The sequence below is a fragment of the Micrasema longulum genome, unplaced genomic scaffold, assembly GCF_059751315.1.
Source record: "Micrasema longulum isolate JH-2025_06_02 unplaced genomic scaffold, ASM5975131v1 h1tg000692l, whole genome shotgun sequence".
Taxonomy (NCBI): Eukaryota; Metazoa; Arthropoda; class Insecta; order Trichoptera; family Brachycentridae; genus Micrasema; species Micrasema longulum.
The window spans coordinates 1175993-1197495 of NW_028277888.1; the positions used below are offsets into that span (position 1 = coordinate 1175993).

At 32.5% G+C, this 21503-nt stretch overlaps 1 protein-coding gene across 1 annotated transcript in view; it reads left to right on the plus strand.

Annotated features, from left to right (window-relative positions):
- Positions 1 to 15209, plus strand: part of LOC148279631 (putative NADPH-dependent quinone oxidoreductase VAT1L) — a 141605-nt gene extending 126396 nt beyond the window's left edge. Inside the window, exons 4-8 of the mRNA XM_088229652.1 lie at positions 9133 to 9281; positions 10350 to 10453; positions 10889 to 10944; positions 12327 to 12521; positions 12943 to 15209. Coding sequence (XP_088085778.1) covers positions 9133 to 9281; positions 10350 to 10453; positions 10889 to 10944; positions 12327 to 12521; positions 12943 to 13227 — 789 coding nt within the window. The 3' untranslated portion in view covers positions 13228 to 15209. The remainder of the gene's footprint in view (positions 1 to 9132; positions 9282 to 10349; positions 10454 to 10888; positions 10945 to 12326; positions 12522 to 12942) is intronic.
- The last annotated feature ends 6294 nt before the right edge of the window (positions 15210 to 21503 follow it).

A 21503-nucleotide genomic window follows, 5' to 3' on the forward strand; every position in this document is an offset into this window, starting at 1 on the left:
TCTAATAATATAATTTATGTACATTGTAAGTGACAGTAGTGTTGTATTGTACATTAAAATAAATAAACACACTAATAATAGACAGGTGCCGTGGCGCAGGTGGTTAGACGGCCAACTGTGAAACTGGCGTCGCGGGTTCGATTCCCGCCAGTTGCAAGATAAAAATCCAAGGAAGATTTTTTTCTCAACTGGTCTGGATGTTGTGGTATATTTTTCATTACCTCCTTCCATATCTCCTCCACTCCACCTGCTGACAAGCCTCTAAATAGAGGCTTAGCGGGTTATTCCTTAAAAAAAAACTGCTGCTAATATTGTAGATAACTTCCTTAGCGACGCTTTTTTTTATAAATAAATTATTTAGTCTTAAAATAGTACAAACATAATACATGCATGTCCTAATATCATTAAAATAAATACTAATTATTAATATTTCTAAACAATATATCGAGGCTTTACTGCAGAATGTATTAAGTCATTAAAACAATTTGCGGGATAATCGCACTTAAAGCGATTTTATTCTTTCAACAAATTATTTTTCCCACAATTTTCTTTCATTTTAAAGCTTTAAAGGAGTAATCTTTATTTTAGGCATATCATAAAATTTGAAATCAACATCTTGAACCTATATTTTAAAATATTTTAAATATATAAAGACTGTTGACTTAATGCTGCTTGCTAACAGAACTGCATCGTCAGCATACAACAAGCCGCTTACTGAAAAATTATCCATTTTTGCTCCAATACCCATACATTCTATCTCTTTCATACAGTTGTCCATGTATAGATTAAACAACCATGGTGAAATTACACATCCCTGTTTCACGCCTTTTGAGATCGCAAACCAAGATGTAAATCCCCCATTAACTCTTATACACGCTGAACTTTCCTCAGAGAGAGACGATACTGCACGTATAAGTTTATTGTTTACTCCATACTTTTCCAACACGCCCCACAATTTCATTCTATCTACTTTATCATACGACGACCAAGGAAGACGTGGCATGATCAGATAAACCAAAATCTTAAGTCTGGTCATGTCAAAAGCAGACAGAATCGAAGGGCATGTATGACAAGATGTATGAATGTGGAAGAGGCTAGGATTGTATGCCAGGATAGACGTGTGTGGCGGTCCATTCTCTCTGCCTACCCCTACGGGGAAATGGCGTGATGGTAGTATTAGTAGTAGTAGTAGTAGTTGACTTAATGCATTCTGTCAGTATGGCCCACAAGCGTGGTATACCCTTAAAGTATATACATATATACTCTAAGGTTATACCTACATTTTCTCGTCACATTTCGTTGTCCTGTTCAGAAATTGTATTACATCTTGTGTTGTGTACGTACTGTGGGTGCTGTGTTAGGTTTATGTTTTTTTTGTAATAATATCATTGTGTTAGGAAAAAAAATATTTGCCAAAAAGAGTTTCAGAACTGGATCTTCCTTAGCGGGAGGGATTCCAGTGAGAAACTCCTTCATGGTTTTTCAAATATTTGAGTTGGTTTTATTTCAATTTTATTTTTTCATATATTTTTAATGTTTTTTTCATTGCATGTTCTTTTTTATATTTGATTTGTCATGTATTTTTAATGATGTTTTTATTATATGTAGTAAATACGGTGATATTGACCGTAAATTTTTTATACATTTATTCGTCCCAACTCAACACAGAACTTCGGTTCTATTGAGTTAGGACTTGTGTCTCAATAAATTATAAATTAATACTACTACTACCATCACGCCATTTCTCCGTAGGGGTAGGCAGAGAGAATGGACCGCCACACACGTCTATCCTGGCATGTCTATCTTCCATATTCATACATCTTGTCATACATGCCCTTCGGTTCTGCCTGCTTTTGACATGACCAGACTAAGGATGTTGGTTTATCTGATCATGCCACGTCTTTCTTGGTCTGCCTTGTCTCACGTTACCGTTAATTTTCGCCATATATACTTGTTTTACCATTCTTTCGTCGTCCATTCGTTCTACATGATCAAACCATCTCAGAGATCTTTTCTTAAACTTATCAATTATACTTAACTCAGATTTACACTTGCCTGATTTCATCATTCGTAACCCTGTCATACATTTATTTCCGACACATTCGTCTAAGAGATCGCATTTTAACCTCTTGCATTTTATCCTTCCTCTGCCAGTTCCAGTAAATTAATATATTATGAATAAATAAGAATAAATTGTATTATACCAACATATAGCACTGCGTGCACAACAATAAATATAAATAAATAGAAGAAAAGATACAGTAGGTACTCCAAAAGATTTTTAAAATGTGTATTTTTGTAATATGTATTAATATAATCTTATGTCCCCTTTCGCGTGACAAGAAATAAGTATTTATTCCATCTGCCAGTCTGTAGCTCTAACTATGCACAACACTCTTTCCTCTATCGTTCTTGCTCAAACTATAATGTTTTTTTTCATCTATCGATATATTCAACATTCCTCTTAATTTATTAAAAAATAAATTAAGATTCATTATTTCTGGCTGCGATATGCTCCCACTTGTTATTTAATGGTGCTCACGCTTACACACACCTGAACTCTCACACAAATACGCACAAACACACCTCTACATTTACTCTCATATAAATACACACAAACACCCTTTTGTCTTACCACAATTTAATATGTATGATTTTTATTTAGTAACTTCGCTGGTCTGTTTTTAAACTGTATCTTTTTAATGTAATTAAATCATTGTCGACTGTCATTGTTTCTGTAAAATAAATAAACAAATATATTTTAGAAAACAAATTTACTTTAATGCCTCTTATTGAAAAATTCAAGATATTTGAAGCATGAAAAATCACCAATTTGTCTCTCTTTCAAAGTTGGGTTTTTGGAGATACTGTAGTTTATGTCTCGCATACAATTTTGCTGTATTAATTCTAACAACCTTTTAAAATAAATTTTCCTTTGTTTAAACCCAATATAACCTCAATTAGCAGCTTGTTATTTTCCGTTTCCCCCGGGATATTTTGTTAAGAAGGATACTAGACTTGTGCCTGACTGTAATGTTTGTTTTTACTTCCCACTTGTTGCCATCCGAATACAGAAAACCTTTGATATTTAGAAATGAACTTGAAGCTTCCGACTGTAAGTCTAGTACGGATAAGTATGAAAATAAAATTTAACCTTTGACATTAAGTATGAGCCTACTTATTTAGAATGAACGAAATAATGATGAAGGAAAAACATGCTGGAATTATATTTCCATTAACGAAATTGAATAGGTGCTATAAAAAAACTGTGTACCTGCTGTTTCTAGTCAGGAACAGGGCCGCGATTACAAACGCTATATTCATCGGTACGTATCGAGACGGTAAAAAGTAAAATCGATATTTATGTATGAAAATGTTTATATTTGTATGAAAATTTAAAACATAATTGTAGGTAACCTGAATCGAACATGTTTAGGGAAAAAAACGTTTACATGTTCTATTTTTCATACAGAAAACTTAATTTTACTTTTACTAATTAATTTTACTCTGATTGCGTTAGAGTGAGATGGATATATGATGAACGAACGAACTTACGAAACGAAATTGTGACGGAATAAGCCTTCAGGGCCCGTATTCCTATGAGAAGTTAACATTTATCTACAATTACAAGTTAACATTATCTACAATCTTCATCTCTGTTGTAATATGTTAATATAAACAGCGCCCCAGGGAGTTGAATCCAGTCCTTGTCTACAAAAATTTGGACAAACTCAAAATATTGTTGATAAATTACCTGGTCCATGAAGAAGTATAGAAATTGAAAAAATAATATTTTCAGGCGTTGCCTAGTATGTAGGTGAAATAATTCAATTAGATGAATCTCACCCGCATAAATAAAGGTTTCAGCTCTTTTACTTCACAAACATCAACAGATGAAAGAATTGAAGGAATATAGATGTTCAAATACAGGCAGAATGGTGAATGTTACACAGTGTGTAAAGTGGCCACTTAAACCAGCCATTGACAGGTCATAAGCCCTGTAGATGCCTAGACTTCCATATTACCTTCTCTTAAATGTTCTTCATCTCTGTTGTAATATGTTAATTTATCTACATAGTAAAATTAAGTTTTCTGCATGAAAAATAGAATACGTACATATTTTTTTACTAAAGATGTTTATTTACAGGTCACCGACGAAGATATCTTAAATTTTCATACAAATATACACATTTTCGTCCATAAATGTCAATTTTATTTTATGCCGTTTCGGTAATCGCGGCCCAAGTTGGCTAAATTTAATCGTGTCCAGGGAAAAAAATACATCATGGACATTAAAAGGTCTTAGTAAATAATGTTATTGTATTTCGTAAAATCTATTTTGTAGACCGTCATTCCTTAATTAGTTTATCTATTGATTATATCAGTGGAAATATGGAAATGCGATATCCCACGAATGTGTGGTAAAACTAGTGGTAGGTGTACAAATGTCGAGATTCGTGCATTATTATTATTTTTTTTTTTTTTTAAAAAAAAGAAATATTTGCGTTCTTATGATTTACCCAAATATTTAATTTTGAGGGCCATTCTCAACGAGTTGTAAATAACTCACTATTAGAAAATGGAATCAAGTTGGGGTAGAGTGGGATTCGAACCACGGACCTTTGGTCTGTGAGTCCGAGACACTAGCCACGGGACCACAACCCGACCCACAAATTATGCGAGGCTGAGACGAGTATTATGCAGTGAAAGACACGGCATGGCCAAATTCAACAAATACTTGGAAGATGGACATGTCAAAAGTCGTAATGATCGGTGTGCGTACGTGAGAAGATGTAAGAATGTAGAGGAAGCGAGGTCTGTATGCAAAGACAGAGTGATATGGCGTTCTATCATCTGTGCCTACCGGCATGGGAAACAGCGTGATGGTTTGTTTCGTTTTTTGCAGAACATAATAGATCTTAAAATAAAAATAACGAAATGTGGAATTATAACAGAAAATTTGTGTTACAAGAAAACACCCAAAACCTTGATAATACATATTCAACAATAAAAGATAATGGAAACTTAATTGACATAATATCGTAGGGTAATTGCAATTGCAATTGGTTGCTGCACATCGATAGGGACGAGGTTGTATTTTTTTTTAAAGTTCGAGATTAGCAATTAGCAAAAATTGACAAATCTGCTTTCCTTCCATACTTTGTCTTTTGGCTTTTTATATAACTTGATATATTTATGTTTTTTTTCATTATGTATTTTTGTATTATTTAATTTAGTGCGCAATCTTATTTGGCATATTATTTATTACTCCTATTTCTTACTACATTGTAGAGTGAGTTTCTAGAAACCTTATCTCAGTTATCATTTCAATTATGTTTATATATATATATTCTTTTTCTATTGATTTAAATGACACCATTATTTTATTTTTTTCAATACTACCATATTTTACTATTATTTTGTTGATTTCAATGATTCTATTATTTTGTATATTTGATTATGCATGAATCTAAATTTGTATAACTCGTATTCTAATATTTATGTCTGATTATATTTTTAATGGACATAATACGAGAATATCAGAAAAATACCATATTCAACTTTCTAAAACAAGACAAGGACAATCAAGATTAATGAACCAGGGACTGTTATTATTAAATTATACAATAAACTACCAGACAAAACTAAACAAAAGACTCAGACAATCTTTTCAAAAGATGTAAAAAATATTATTTTGAACAACAGAGTATGAATGAAAAATGTTTATATTATTTTTGTAAAATGAATAAGGGTTTATAAATAAATTTTAAAATAAAAAAATGTATTCTTTGGAATTTTATTATTTATAACTTATATCTACCTTGTTTTTCTGAATTGTCATTATATTGCATCACATGTCATTTTATTTGAATCTTATTCATTTTACTATGTATTTTAAATTGTTATTTATTATGGCTTGACACGGGCATAGTCTAAAAAGTCTTAATAAGTTCACTTATATTTAAACGAGTGTAATTTTGAATGAATAAATATACTATTACAACCAGATACCTTCAAAATCAGCATTTTAATCAGATACAAATATGTGTTTTTAGTGGGTAACTAAAAATGCTGATTATGAAGTTACCTAGTTATAGTAATTACCCCACGATATTATATTATATTGGAGATATAAAGGCAATTTTTTTAAAGGAGTCTTTTCGAATGTCGTAAGCGATTAAATGTAAAAATTTAAAAGTGAATTCAAACATTGCAAAAGGCGCTTCGTGTGGCGCTAGTGTCGCACGCTCGCTAGTCCAGACCCAGACAGGCTGGCAACACGTAGGAAAATCGATGGCGCGAGCAGTTACTGCCGCTGCTACTGTCGCTAGCCAGTAGCTGGTACCTACCTCACCTCGCGATTCTCGATAATAAAAATAAATGGGCTCCGCATGGCGCAATGCCGACGGCTCTCGGGGTAAGAACGATGTAAGGCGGTAGTTTTTCACTTTTCTTTTTGTCTTTTCGCTCCTCTTACTTCGACTTGGCGATCCCCCCGCGTCGTTAACCGAACGCCGCTTAAGCCTCGAATCAAAATCATTTATTTATTGACGATATTCCGGGTCACGATTTACCCCCATCGTACGACAAATGATTGCTATTGGAAATTCACTCAGCAACACGGTATTTTAAAATAACCTTAGTTTCTGATGGAAGATTTACTTTTTATGGTCTGAAAATAGTCTGTTTTTACGCTGATAGCAACTATTTTCTATAATCTATATTAATTTTATGACGCTGTATTTTAAAAGGTTGGCTACGGCCTGCCACAAAATGAGTACTTATTTATTTTATCGTGCTTTTACATAAACTTTTATAGATTACCTAAAAGACGTGGATATATGATTAAGTTGGAACATAAAAAATAAACTTATATTAATTTTTAGTTAAGCTCTCGTAAATTAGTAATGTTACGTAATGATGGCATGATTTGTATTTTAGTTTAATTTGAATTTAAAACGGTCTATGAAAATAATATGTAGACAAAACTGGCGGAAACATTGTCAGTTCAGTCCCGAAAAAATCGGCGTTCATTATAAGTAAAGCATAGTATTATTATGATCCGATTGCAAAACAGTGAAGAAGGTAAAAAATATACAAATAAGCTAAATTAAAATATAAACAAACATATTAGCCACTGGCCTATTCTCACTAGGTGTAGTGAATACCTGTTCTGAGGTAGACAGAATTTTCTTTTTTTTTAAAGTAAAAAATACAGAATATTTTTTACAAAATACAATATAATATACAAAAATACAAAAAACATCGTTACTAATTAAAACTTTTGTGTTCAGTAATCTTATACATTAGAATTAATTGCCTAAAAATACTTTATTTAATGTAGTTGAAAATTCAAACTTCCACTACTTTTTTGTAAAATAAGCGCAATTATGTTGATGTAATTAACGTGTCTTGTGTTTTACAACTTATATAATTTAGAAGCAGTACCTACTACATTTTGGGATAAAAAACGACTTAAATTTACTTTCGCAAGTTTAAGTAGGTACTAAATAATACCTTCACATTAAATAAGAGATAATGTCTTCGGACGGGAATTTTGATGTCCATTTCACGTCATTATAACACGTAATAAGAGGAGAGAATTTAGCTATTATTTCCTATCCCTTCATCTTCTCGGGTTCAACCCTTTTAAGGTTAAAGTTATATCCCTCACGGACCCTCCGGCGCCCACGTGCTGCACGGTGTACGCGGCGCGGCGTGGCGTGGCGTGGCGCGGCGAGGCGCGGGGCGAATGTGCCTTTGAATAATTCCGATTCCTCGTAATTTTTCACAGAATCGCTTACACTTAGCATTTTATAATTAAATAAAAGGGCGTATCCTTTTAATTACGACATCCTCATTAATTACATATTATATTACACACGCGTCTTTTTAAAGCAAAAAACAACAGTAGGTAGGAATGTGATTACTAATTACCAACTGTTATTACTAGATTACTCTATAAATATAATTTTTCGTTATAAATTAAATTTATTTACACCTAGAGGTTATTTCGTAGCTAAAAATAAATCCGCCTCGTGGCCAACTGATTAGTTTCAGGTTTTCCTACCATATGGTGGGGGGGTCTCTCAAAAGGGTGTTTTTACGCTAAAATATTTCATAGTCCCTGGACTGGTACCTTATGTGTAAGACTGGTTATCTTACCTTCATGTAACTGAATGAAAAAAAAACGATGTAAAATAAGATATTATCTTCTAATCAAATATTGATCATAATTTCTTTTCGGGGTTTTTTAAAAATATTTTTTATAATATTTTTTTTTTTAAATATAAAAACCCCCCGAGTATTCGGGATCATTCAACAGAGATACAGAATAAAGAATTTAGCCTCGCAAGAAATCAACATGTGGAAGTAATATAGATGTTCAAACATAGGCAGAAGTGTGTAGAGTGATTACTTAAACTAATTCTGTAATTCTATAATTTATATTCAAAGCACTAACTTTGTAGTTATTAATTATAATGACAATTAAAATAAAACTACTTTATTTTTTTAACAACTAGTTTTGAAGCTGCAGAACCTTCCTTATCTAGTAATTAATATTATCACATTTTATAAATTTAACAGGGTCTACTAAATATTAAATCCTAACATATGGAGGTAATAAGTCAAGTCTTGTGCCATGTAGTATTTTGTTTTTGTGAAGGTTGGGCTGAGGGGTGGGTGGATTCAAATTCGGTCATTTGCATTTTTATTTCTTTTGCAAGTTTAATTATCCATACTGCTATGTATCAAAATGTTTAAGTAATTGTTCTGACTTCTCTTAACCCAAATCCACTAACAATTTGTTTACACATTTATCCAGTCGAATCAGAGTCATGGTATTATTAGGCTCAGGCGATACATTGAATATTTTGGGTCCCAAAAAAATTCTTTGCCTGAATTCAGAGTTGGTGGTAGACCCCATGACCCAGCCTCTAGTCTGTTGACTCCTGGTAGTGTGGGAGTGTTACGTTTGGGATTTAGCAGAACAATATATTTGCATAAATTATAATTCTATTAATATTCAATTGCCTTATATCTAAAACCCCGAATTCCTCAAATAACTCGACTCTAGGGTACCTGAAGAGCTTTAGAATTATCTAAGTAACCTTATTATTATTCTAACAGGGACAAGCCGTGGCTCAGCTGTGCAAGTCTGTGAAGGACGTGACAGTGTTCGGAGTTTGTTCCAAGAGCAAACATGAAGCTCTCAAGGAAAATGGCAACATCGACCATCTTCTAGAAAGGGGAAGCGACTACACTAGCGAAGTTCGCAAGTTAGTATTATTCTACTCATATATTTACTATGTTTATAAAATAAATTTGTAACATTATAATATCTACCTTGACAATGCTTTATAATGTACTTGTATATAAATAAATTATTTCAAAATATAATTCTATAATTCTCGAAATAACCTGTTCTCTCACAAAACACAAAAATTTTAAAAGTACATGATTCTAACAGTTTGAAATAAAATCAAAATGTTTTTGAAAAACATGTGTGGGCATAACTAAAAGTTTACTCATTAAAAAATATTTCTATTTCAAAATAATAAATAAAAACATTTTGTATCATTTATAGATTTTAAACATTGATGAATTTTTTCCTCTGGCAAAAACTATTCAAAATCGATGCATAAATCTCAAAAAGAAAAGTTCTCATAGGATTTTTCATTGTTGCTTGCTACATAAATAAACATATTTTTGTATAAATTTGACCATATTACATTGCGCCAAAAGCCCCAATTGAATCAGTCATTTGAGTCAGTCTAAACTTTTCAGAAACCACAATAAAACTGTTTGTTATAAAATTCTGATTGAAATATTTATATCTAAAATAAATAAAAAAGTAGCTAATAGTGTATTTTTTTAATTATAAACCTTTACATTTTGATAAAACATTTGTTTTTTAATGGAATAAAATGCATTTCTTTACATTATGGGGTTTCTCAAATGACCGATTCCATTATAGTACAGAACACTCAGGTTTGAGAATAATCATCATCATCATCATCCTCATCAATCCATCTCCCTAGGAGCATATGGCGTCCACGAAGATCCTCGATCTGTCGGCTGCCAGCTCCTGCGCATCCCTTAACCTTATGCCTTAACCTTATACCTTATGAGAACCTTATCCCTTGTAAAGTAGGCAAGCGTGGTTAAGGCTCTTATGTAGGCATGCATAGGCGACATTTGGTTCACATTATTTTTATTCTCAGAAGTCTCGCTTGTGAACCGATTGTCTTAGTCACTAAATCACAAGGGCCGCCAAATTGAAACATGTTATTTTAATGCTTTCAATTAAAAAATCAATTGGCTTCATGATATTTTTTGTATTCCAGAGTATGTCCCGGTGGTGTGGACGTAGTCCTAGACTGCCTGTGTGGAGAGGAGTGCAATCGTGGATACTCTCTCCTGAAGCCAATGGGGAAATACATTTTGTACGGTAAGCTGAACTTAATATTTTTCGCAAAAAATCTGCATTCTTTGTCACATCTCATACCCTCTTCACACTTAATGTGACATAGGGTTTATTACATTGATACTTCAATTTCTGCCTACCTTGAAATTACATGCACAAGTCCATCAGTAGTCGACCAGGATCAAGCTTCTGATGCTAGTGCAGGAAAGCTATGAAAATAATAAAAATCACATTAAAGAAATATTATATGTCAATTTTGTCAGCAATTGAAATGGATGCACCATGCAATATAAATTACCTGGCATTTTTATTATTAAGAGTTTTAACTTCTTTGTTTTTTATATTCTTAAACTGGGCGTAAATTTTTCTTTTGATTTTACTTTTAAATATCTAAAATAATGCAATTTCTTGTCTGAATGTAATACTTTTGTATTATTAATTGATCTATTAAATTTTCAGGATCTTCTAACGTCGTTACTGGAGAGACTAAAAGCTTCTTTAGTGTAGCAAGATCGGTAAATATATTTTTTTAAATAATTATACAATTTAAGAATCTCATTATAAATTATACCAGGAGAAGAGGAGATTATATTTAAAAAACTAAGATGCTCTTCAATAAGGAAGTTCAGAGCTATGGGAAATTGATATTTAAAAAAATTCTTACATGTGGTAAAAATTAGACCATTCAACGGGGAACTTCAGCCCTACGGGAAAATGGATACAAAAAATGATTTCTCCTCGCGTGCGGTAAAATTTTAATAAAAACGAACTAATTTGAACGACATCACTAGTTCATATGAATCAACCGTTATCTCATCGAGAGCTGTGAAAGATATCCTGTTTACTTACCGTCAACGGACCAATTGGCAGAATTGACTGAGAATAAGCGAAAGAGAACCTCTGATGTCACATGCAGAGTAATTTCAGAAATACAAAACTTTAAAAAAATCATAGTGCTGATAATACAGTATATAATATTTATTTTTTAAAAATTTGGCTCAGTTTAATAGTCTATAAATAATTTTTTTTTTAAAAACACTGAACTTCTTCATTGTACGGCGAAGTTTCTTAAAAATTTATGAAAAAAATATTAAAAATGAACTACTTTAAATGATGTCGCAAGTTCTTTTAAATCAACCAATGATAGTGTTGTGATTGATTTACGGTTTCTGGGAAGCCAACCCACTAATGAGGACAACTCACTGAAGAGAACTAGTGACGTCATGCGTGGAGAATTAAAAAAAATATAAACTTTAAAAAATTGTAGCGCTGATAATACATTCAATACATAAAAATTAAAACAATTGCTTTTTTCTTTATAAAAGATAATTTTTCAAAAAGAACTCAATAAAACAGATTGCTAATAATAATAGATACAATTAAACTTATTTTTTTATATGAAGGCTCTCTTGCCTTTATCATATTTGATCAATCTGAGCCAGTCTATTGACTGAAATAATATTATTGCAGTAAAAATTATATTCTGCTTACATTCAGTTCGAATGAACTCGGAAGAGAATCTCTTACACATTTTGTTCTGCTAAAATGACTTTTTTTTGTTGCATAAATTAGCTACTTTTCAAAGTTATGAATATTAATCACCAGCCACAGAAATTCTAAACCTCAAACAGGATAATAAAATGAAATAAAACTAAATAAAATAAGAATGGTTAGTACTTTGACCTTTATCTAGAATCACTGTATGACAGTTAAGAAATAAAGATTAAAATACTATACAAATTAATGTCTACACATTGTGTAAAGCGATCACTTAAACCAGCTAATGACAGGTTATAAGCCCTGTAAATGTCTAGATTACCACATTCCTTCTTAAAAATGTTTTCTCTTTGTTGCAATAAACTTAAAATAAATAAAATATTTATTTTTATATTTCCAGTGGTGGCAGGTTGACAAGGTGTCTCCTATCAAGTTGTTCGACGAGAACAAGACCTTGGCCGGTCTGAACTTGCGCCACCTCCTTTTCCAGCACGGAGGAGCTGAGTACGTCCGCTCTGCCTTTTCCAAGGTTCTCCAGCTCTGGGAAAAGGGAGTTGTTAAGCCTGTCCTCGATTCCACCTGGGCTTTGGAGGATGTAAGTGTTTAAAAAAAATTGTAATAACGATAAAAATCTTTTATTAGTCTACCACTTATGTGATTTTTAAGTTTTGAATTTGATTTTTAGCTACCTTTATATAAAATTGTTAAATTAGTATGTTTAATAAATTACACTTTATATTATAATTACGTTTTTATAATATATAAATGGTGCTATTTAAATTATCTATAATATATTTTTTTATTTAAAGCATTCTTTGATTACATTCTGTTTTAGTACAATGGTCTGTTAATGTAATGGATAAAAATGAAGATGTTTTTCTTATAATTCGATGAGCTTTTAGTGGTAGAGAGTAGTATTATTATGTAGAAGAGGTAGACTTCGGAATGATAAATCACAAGATTTAATAAAACAACTTTCTTCTGTCAATATTGTTAATACGTATTTGCGGTTTCAGGTACCTGAAGCTATGCAAAAAATGCACGACCGTAAGAACATCGGGAAAATAGTTCTGGATCCATCCCTGGAACCCAAACCCAAACCAGCTACTCCAGCCAAGGGCAAGGCCGGCAAGGACAAGAAGCAGAACTCCGAGGAGAAGAAGGACTCCAAGGAAGAGAAGGAGAAGGAAGATAAGGCGGACAAGGTGGCCGACAAGGACAAGAACGGAGAGAAGCCTCAGGAGAACGGAGAGAAAGAAGAAGCCGTAGCCAACGGAAACACCGACGAAGGAAGCCAGTAAATCAGATTACTTCTTCAGTTACTGTGAACTAATTATATTTTTATTCAAGAAGGCTGAGATTGACTTTAATTTTTTTAGTGTTTGCTTCCAAAAACAGATAATTAGTCGAATGTATTGTAAAATAATGGACTTTATTTTCTCACACTGTGCAGTGATAATTTAATCAACAATGTTTTTTCATTCAGTTCGTAGCTAGAGAAAATTATAATTTTTCAGCCTTTTTGAGTGGCAACTAAATGTAAAAAATATGGTTTTGTTGTTTATTTACATGTTATCAAAATTTACTTAATGGACAAAACCTTTATTGTTAGTTAATCTATCTTAAGATGTACTGGAAGTTTTAATTAGTATTTCAACAGAGAAAAGAGGCTATTCATCTCCGGTGGAAAGTACAATAGATGGATGCTATAGACTTCAGATTTTGGATAAAGATATACACTCTTCGTCTTGGAATTTTTTGATAAACGAGTGATGCCATACTTCATGAAACTCTAAATGCTACTCCCCTTCGACGCGTACACGTATGGAACTATAACTGAGTATATTTTAAGAGTGAGTTAAATAATATGTTTCTCCCGCCACAACTGACCATAGTGGAACTTGTGTTCTGACACAGTTATTTAAGTTATAAAGTAAGTGTAAAGATGGCCTCAAATCCAGTAGGGATAGCAGAATGCGAGTGTGGTTTAAGCATCACTAGAGCATTTTAATCCAATTTTATTTTTCTTTGTGATCGTGCCCAGAATTAAAGGGTTTTCAAATGATTAATGATCTAATTAGCATTACGTGTTGTCTTTTAACAATCTTACAGTGTATAGTATATTTATGAAATAACTCAACATTGAATGTCAACAGCTCAATTCTGACAATGATTGGATGTCTTATGGATATTGTATATTTTTTTAACCTTTGGCGAAAGTGAAGTAAATAGTTATGGGAATTTTTAGTTAATGCGGCCAGTATTGTAGCGGTTAATGTTAAGCGCGATGGGAACAATAATGCCACAGAGTTTAAAGGAGACCAGAGACATGTCATTTAGGCTTCGGAACCAAGTAACCTAATCGTAATGTGCGTATATCACTAATGGTGCAATTTAAATATGAATATAATTTCCTATCCGAGTTAGTGCACTCTGTGAAGCTATCACCTTGCTTCTGAACGAGATTGTAATTATATTGAGAGTATTTACATAAAATGACATTAGTCGTAGGGAGCACGTGACACACTGAGTCACACTACAAATGACCCGCACTTCATATGTAATAAAAGGTAGTGTTTATGGAGGTGTATTTTTGATAAACACAAATCTTGAAGTATATTTATGTACTAAACCATATTTTATAATCTAATATCGTGTGTCACAGTCTACATATCCAACTATCAGTTTTTATTTGTTTTATAAAATTTTATACATGCATTTTTAACGTAAATGATTTTATATATTAGTACTTTTCTCTACTTATTCTTGTATCACATTTTATACTCTATAACTTAGCGCTTAAGTGTAAACTTTAATTGTAAGATAGAATCTATGAAGGAGCGAGGTATTCGCACTCTGGGTGTGTATTTTATCTAAAGCAAATCTTGTAACATAATATGTAATGTTTTGCCAAATGAATATGATCGCTATTATGGATGGTATATCAAAATATTACGTTGCTTTCTATGTCACAATATTTTATGATGCTTGGAATGTTAATCAGTTGTAGTGTAATTACCCTCGCTCGGTGTTGTAACTAATATTCTAATGGTCGGTGAGGAAGAGTAGTGTACCTTTGTTTCTAATCATGACATATTGTAACATACATCCAACTAGTGGGACATTACGGTAGTTTGAAATATTTTTGTGGATATTATATGCGGCTTTACAGCTTGCTTGAAGACTGATATGTTGCGTGATTAGGAAAAAATGTATTCCTGGGTATTTTATCGAGCCATTGGATATTTATAATTATGGAAATAAAACATTCTGAGATTTAAAATAATTGTCTTTTATTTATACCTTACCTCCATTCTAATTCTTATCCTGACTATGATGTGTTTGATATATTTTATTTTCATACATCACATAAGCCTGTTATGCTAGAACATTCGAAAAATCCTAAGCATTTACTGGTTTTTTAATGTCTACTTGAGGGAGGCTTGATACTTCCGCCAACGTATGAAAAAAGCAAAGTTGGCCATAATGGCTGTTAGGGGTCAATCCTGCTCCATCAGAAAAGTAGCGCTGAAATACGGACTGAAGAAAGCAACATTATAGCACAGAATTCAGCTAATGTAATTTCGCGTCATTCTAAATTCAGTTCCAAACAAATATTTACTAGAGACTTAGAAACCCCCATTATATTATCACATACGGCAAACATATTTTTTGATTTATTAATCATGTTAAACAAAAGAAAACCATCGTTTCTCTGTAATCAAGGCACCCCATGCGTGGCCAACCCTCTGCGTATCGGGGAAGCTCGATACATACATATATTGAAAGCACAAATAAAATGAAAAGTACGAACAGTATTGCAATCTTCGCTTTGCATGACGTCACGAGTTCTTTCGAATCATTTCCAGTTTATGGTAGGTCAACTTAACTATCAGCAGAACTAATGGAGAAGAGAACTTGAAACGTCACAAGTGAAGCAATTTAAAAAATACAAAACTTTAAAATATCATAGCACCAATAAAAAATATTTTTTTTGCTTAGTTTAATAGTCTTATTATTATTAATAATAATACACTAGCAGCTATTAAGCTGATGCGTGTATATCAAGTGTACATGGTTATTAAACATTATAAATTGATGAGTGCATGTAGGCAGTTTTTGAACACATTAACTGAACTAGCACCAATCACTTTCTCGGGAAGGCCATTCCATTTCTCCACAACTCTGTTTGTCAGGAAGTTCTTCCTGGGGTTGGATGAGGAGGTAGTGTTGAGTTTCAATGAATGACCTCTGAGATGGCGGTTTCATAGTGAACATGGATTTTAACTTGGGTACATTATATTGTTCAGTTAAGATTTTGAATGTTTCAATCAAGTCACCACGCTGCCTCCGATCTTCCAGTTAACTTAACCCGAGCTCCCTTAAGCGGTCCTCGTATGATTTATTTCTTAAAGAAACTACCATTCAAGTTGCTCTTCTCTGGAATTTCTCCAACAAATCTATGTCTTTTTTAAAATAGGGACTCCAGATTTGGTAGGCATACTCCAGGAGTGGACGAAAATATGCTTTATAAATTTTGAGGAACAAATCTTGAGTGATGTGAGCGAATGTTTTCCTTATTAAGTATAGGAGGGAATTACTGCGTTTGATAATTTGGATAATATGTGATTCCCATTTAAGATCACAAGTAATCACAACTCCGAGATATTTTTGTGACGTTACTGCTTGCACTTGATTTCAATGAAAATACATAAAAACCCACTGAACTTAACACTTGCGCTAAAGTGTTATATTGATCACCGTTTCAATACTCCTACACGCTTCAACACTTATACTGTAAGGAGGTGGAGGTAAAAAAATTGTTACAGGTATTATAGATAAAAATAAATAAAAACAATATAGGTATATATTTTTATTATTAGGTAACAAGCACATAAAAAAACTATTCTTTTTCTTAAAAATAATCCATGGTTTGCATGCAATGACAAATATTCAAATAGACCCGTTACAAGCGCGAAGAAAACATAATTTAAATTAATATTGATGTTTTTTGTTGATATTTCTTGATAAAACTCCATAGTTAATGATTATGATAAAATTATAAATAAACTTATCAATGAAACTTCTTGGTTTAGTTTTACTTTTTATTATTTTGACCAATGAGCGCTTTCGCCTAAGTAGGCATCTTCAAGACTGGTGAATTGTTTACAACATTTACAGTTTTTATACTATTCTTAACATATTTTGAGGATAAGATCAAATAAGTATTTTAACAGGGGACAGAAACATAAATATTTACAACTATAGTAGGGCCAATTTAATAGGTCACGTTTGACATTTATCGGTATTAGCTTCATAGTGAGGTGACCTGCTTAAAAACAACGATTAAAGTGAATGAATCGATTCGGAATTCAAACATAATATATGTGAATTGAATTCAGTTACTATGAAAAAGTACTTATAGGTACTGTAATTTTATTTGAAAAATCATTAGTCAAATCCCTGTCCCATTATTATTTTCTATCGTAAATTTAAGGAACAAAATAAGAGAAGTATATAATTTAACAAAATTGTCAACATTCGATTTTTCTGGGTAACATCCCTAGTGTTTAAAAAGAAAAAGGATTCACCGATGCAACATTGTTACATGACGTTTAGAATAGAAAAAGTTTATTATGTTAAGAATGGTTTATTAGTGAAAGTAAATCGTAAAATTACCTTCTTTTGTCATTATAACAATAAATATGCAATCTTAATTGAAAGAAGTGAAGCAATTGTGCAGTTCTAAATTCGAAAAAATTAATACTATTTTATACCCGCCCTTACAAGGTTATTTTGATGAAGTGTCAAATGTGACCTATTAAATTGGCCCTACTGTAGGGTGGGAAAAGAACAATTTTGTTGTAAAACTGTTTCAGCTCTTTTGGGAGAGTAAATGTCTTAAAAGAAGTAAATAATAAGTTATATTTTTAAGCACATTTTTTAAAATTTTGACAGCTGCAAGCCAGTGCCGTATCTATGGTAAAGAGTTACACAGAAATAAATATGGAGATATGTACATCTCTTTCATACACGGATGATTGCATATGTATCATGATGGTATTAGTATTCGAAAGAAAAATATTAAGGAAGATATTTGGTGCTGTCAACCAAAACCGAGTGTGGAGGAGACGGTTTAATCATGAATTAGAGGCACTTATGGTGAACCCAACATTGCACAATTCATCAAAATAAGAAGATTACAATGGTAGGGCCATGTGCACAGAATGAATGATAACCGTACCCCAAAAAAGATTCTTTATACCACTCCGGAAGGCAGACGAAGCAGAGGCAGACTAAAATTAAGATGGCTGGATAATGTGGAAAGTGACATTAGAGCGATTGGCCTGACGAACTGGAGATGAGCCGCGGGCTGCAGGGACGAATGGAGACAAATTCTGGAGGAGGCCAGGGCCCACAACGGGCTGTAGCGCCACTGATGATGATGATGTATCATGATATACTAATTGTTTTTAACAAAGATTTCTTTATTTTTCGTGAGGTTTACTAGACTACAGCCGTAAGAGAAACACAATATTTGCCATATCTTATATGTAGCAAGTATACGAATAATGTGACTATTAAATAATAATAAAGTAGGCAAGCAAGACAATTATACCAGTTTAACAAAATTTTACAGCAGTCAAATCTAAAATCAATATTTAAAAATATTTTGCGATGTCAAAATCTTCATAAAAAGTATCGGCAACAAAGTCAGAGAACATCTTCAAAAAGGGAATACAGAAGTCTAGACATTTATAGAGATTATGATCTGTTATTGTCTATTTGATCACTTCACACTTTGATTATGATGAATTTACAGTGTGTAGAATAACAGGCCTAGACACGTTCCCTTCTCAAAAAGGTTCTCTATATCCATTGAAATCAAGTAAATTTAAAGTCAACTCGATATTTTATAATTTTGGAGAATTTGAAAAATAAATACTATTAATGGATGTTTCTGGAACAGTCTAAGCAACTGTATTGATGATCTATGTACATGCAAAGTAAAATTGATTAAAAGGTAGCAAAACAATTAAAACTTAAATAAACTCCTAAAAACTAATAAAAATATATAGCATGCATATACTGTGGAACATCTATATTTCTCATTTCTGGTCCTGACCAGAGTTTTCCATATTAAGACTAGACTTTTTTATTGTTTCATATAAATTTAAGTGAATACAGTGGAACCTCTATATTTGTCATTAATCTGTTCTTGGGGGTCTAACGAATATATTGGATGTTAACATAAGACGCCTCGTGGTGTAATGGTCAGCGCGTTTACCTACCATGCAAGAGGTCTCGGGTTCGATTTCTGGCATGGTAAATATTTATTTAAAAAGGGTGTTTTCACTCCAGAATATTTCCTAGTCCCTAGACTGGTACCTGCAACTTAAGACTGATCATCTTACCTTCATGTTACAAAAATGATCAAGATATGCTGCAATTGGTATACCAATTAAGTGCTCTATGCACCATAAGGTGCGTAAAGGGAATGATATGATGATGATAACATATGTTGTGTTCGTTTTCCCAAATGAAGGGAAGAAAAAATTTCGAATTTGATTCATAGCATCTTCACCATACACTGCGCAAACATTGCGAATAAATTCAAAATGTGACGATTATCGAATATTACAAATATGTACATAAATTACAACATACAGATTTTAATTAATAATATGTGGAATAAATTGTTCTCCTTTGGCAAAAGATTTCCAACCTCAATTACTAAGTACTCACCCATAAAAAGACTTAAATGGCTTCAAGATAATTTTTCAATAAAAAAAATGCAAAAATGGTTACAATGAGGAAGTTCGGTGCTACGGGAAATTGGATATAAAAAGTGTTTTCTTACGCGCGGTAAAAATTAGAGCATTTAATTGTACTGTGAAGTTTTTCAAAAATATATGAATAAAAACAATAAAAATGAAATTCTCCGAACAACCTTCTTCAGAATCAACCAATGATATTGTTATGACAGATTTCAGGTTTTCGTGAAGCCAACTCACCAAACAGCAGAACTTTCCGCTTGTGACATCATAGGCGGAGTAATTTTAAAACAAAAAACTTTTAAAAAATCAGCACTGATAATACAATACATAAAAGTATTATAAAAAAAAAATTGGCTTAGTTTGGTAGTATGTTAACAAATAAAAAAACCACTGAACCTCCACATTCATAACTCTTACGTCTGATACAAATCGTTGTTCGTAAAAGAAGAGTTAACATTTCCATTAATTAATGGTATCAGTATAATACAATAGTATATAAAATGGCATCAGTCTTTTTTATTCATGATCGTCATCATTATCACACGGCCATTTTTGTCCACTGCTGAACATAAGCTTCCCCCAAACTCCTCCATACATTCCCGTCTTGAGCTTTCTGTATCTGATCACTTTTATTAATATTTTTTATTACCTAAATTTAAATCACATTTGCATATTACTTTACAGAAAGTATTACAAGATAATGTTTTTGATCAGAAATGATTAAAATTTTTTATACAAATCATAAGTTCTCTAAATACAAATAAAAATAATGACATTTCATAATTATTCAGGCACAAATAAATATGTAAAGTATTTTTTTTAAAGTCTGGCCCCGTATTACAATGGGATAATCACAGAGTTATCATTATCAATAAAGGAAAATCGAATCTGTTTGAAAATTTTTACACGTTCGTGGCTAAGCCAGCTGGCGAACCGTCAAACTGAAGTATGGTAGGTGCAGATTTTGTGTCCCAACAAAAAATAGTCGGCAACAAAAATGTCCCAGTATATTCCAATAGGAAGTAAAGTATTTAAAAAAAAAGTGAGTTATGATATGTGTCCGAATGAGTGGATCCTATGAGAAAAGGGTTTCTTTGCTGCCAGTGTTCAAATCACGTAACGTCCAGAGAAAAACCAAAATTACCATATACAAAACAATCACAAATGGTGTATTAGCATATGGGTGAGAGGGGCTAAGACTGACAGTAAAGATGGCTGAGGTGCTGGACGCTTTTGAACGAAAAGTACTCCGAAGAATCTGCGGACCAGTGAGAGAGAATAATCAGTGGCGCATTCGGTATAACGAAGAACTGTACAATATATACCAGGCCCCGAGCATCTCGGCACATATGAAGATGCTTAGATTAAGATGGGCCGGACATGTACCTAGTCCTGCCATAAATACTGTAACAAACTGTTTTTATTATAATAAAAAAGCAATTAATTTTCCGAAAATACCGCGTAACACACATGTTTGAACATCCATATTTATTCAATTTGGGGGAATGAACATGGAAATATGTTGATTTTTGCGAGGTCAAAGAGCTGAAACCTTCATTGATGCGGGTGAGATTTATCTGACTTGAGTTATTTCCACCGACATACTAGGCAACACTTGGAAACATTGTTGATTCATGCAATTGGTCCAAGAAGAAGCGCAAAAATTGAAAAATAATAAGTTTATGGGCCGCACACACAATGAAGTAATTAGAGGAAACATGTTGGTCATAAGTCCCGTCCCGTCAATGCCTGAAATTCCATATCCTTTCTCAAAAATGTTTTAACTCTGTTGCAATGAA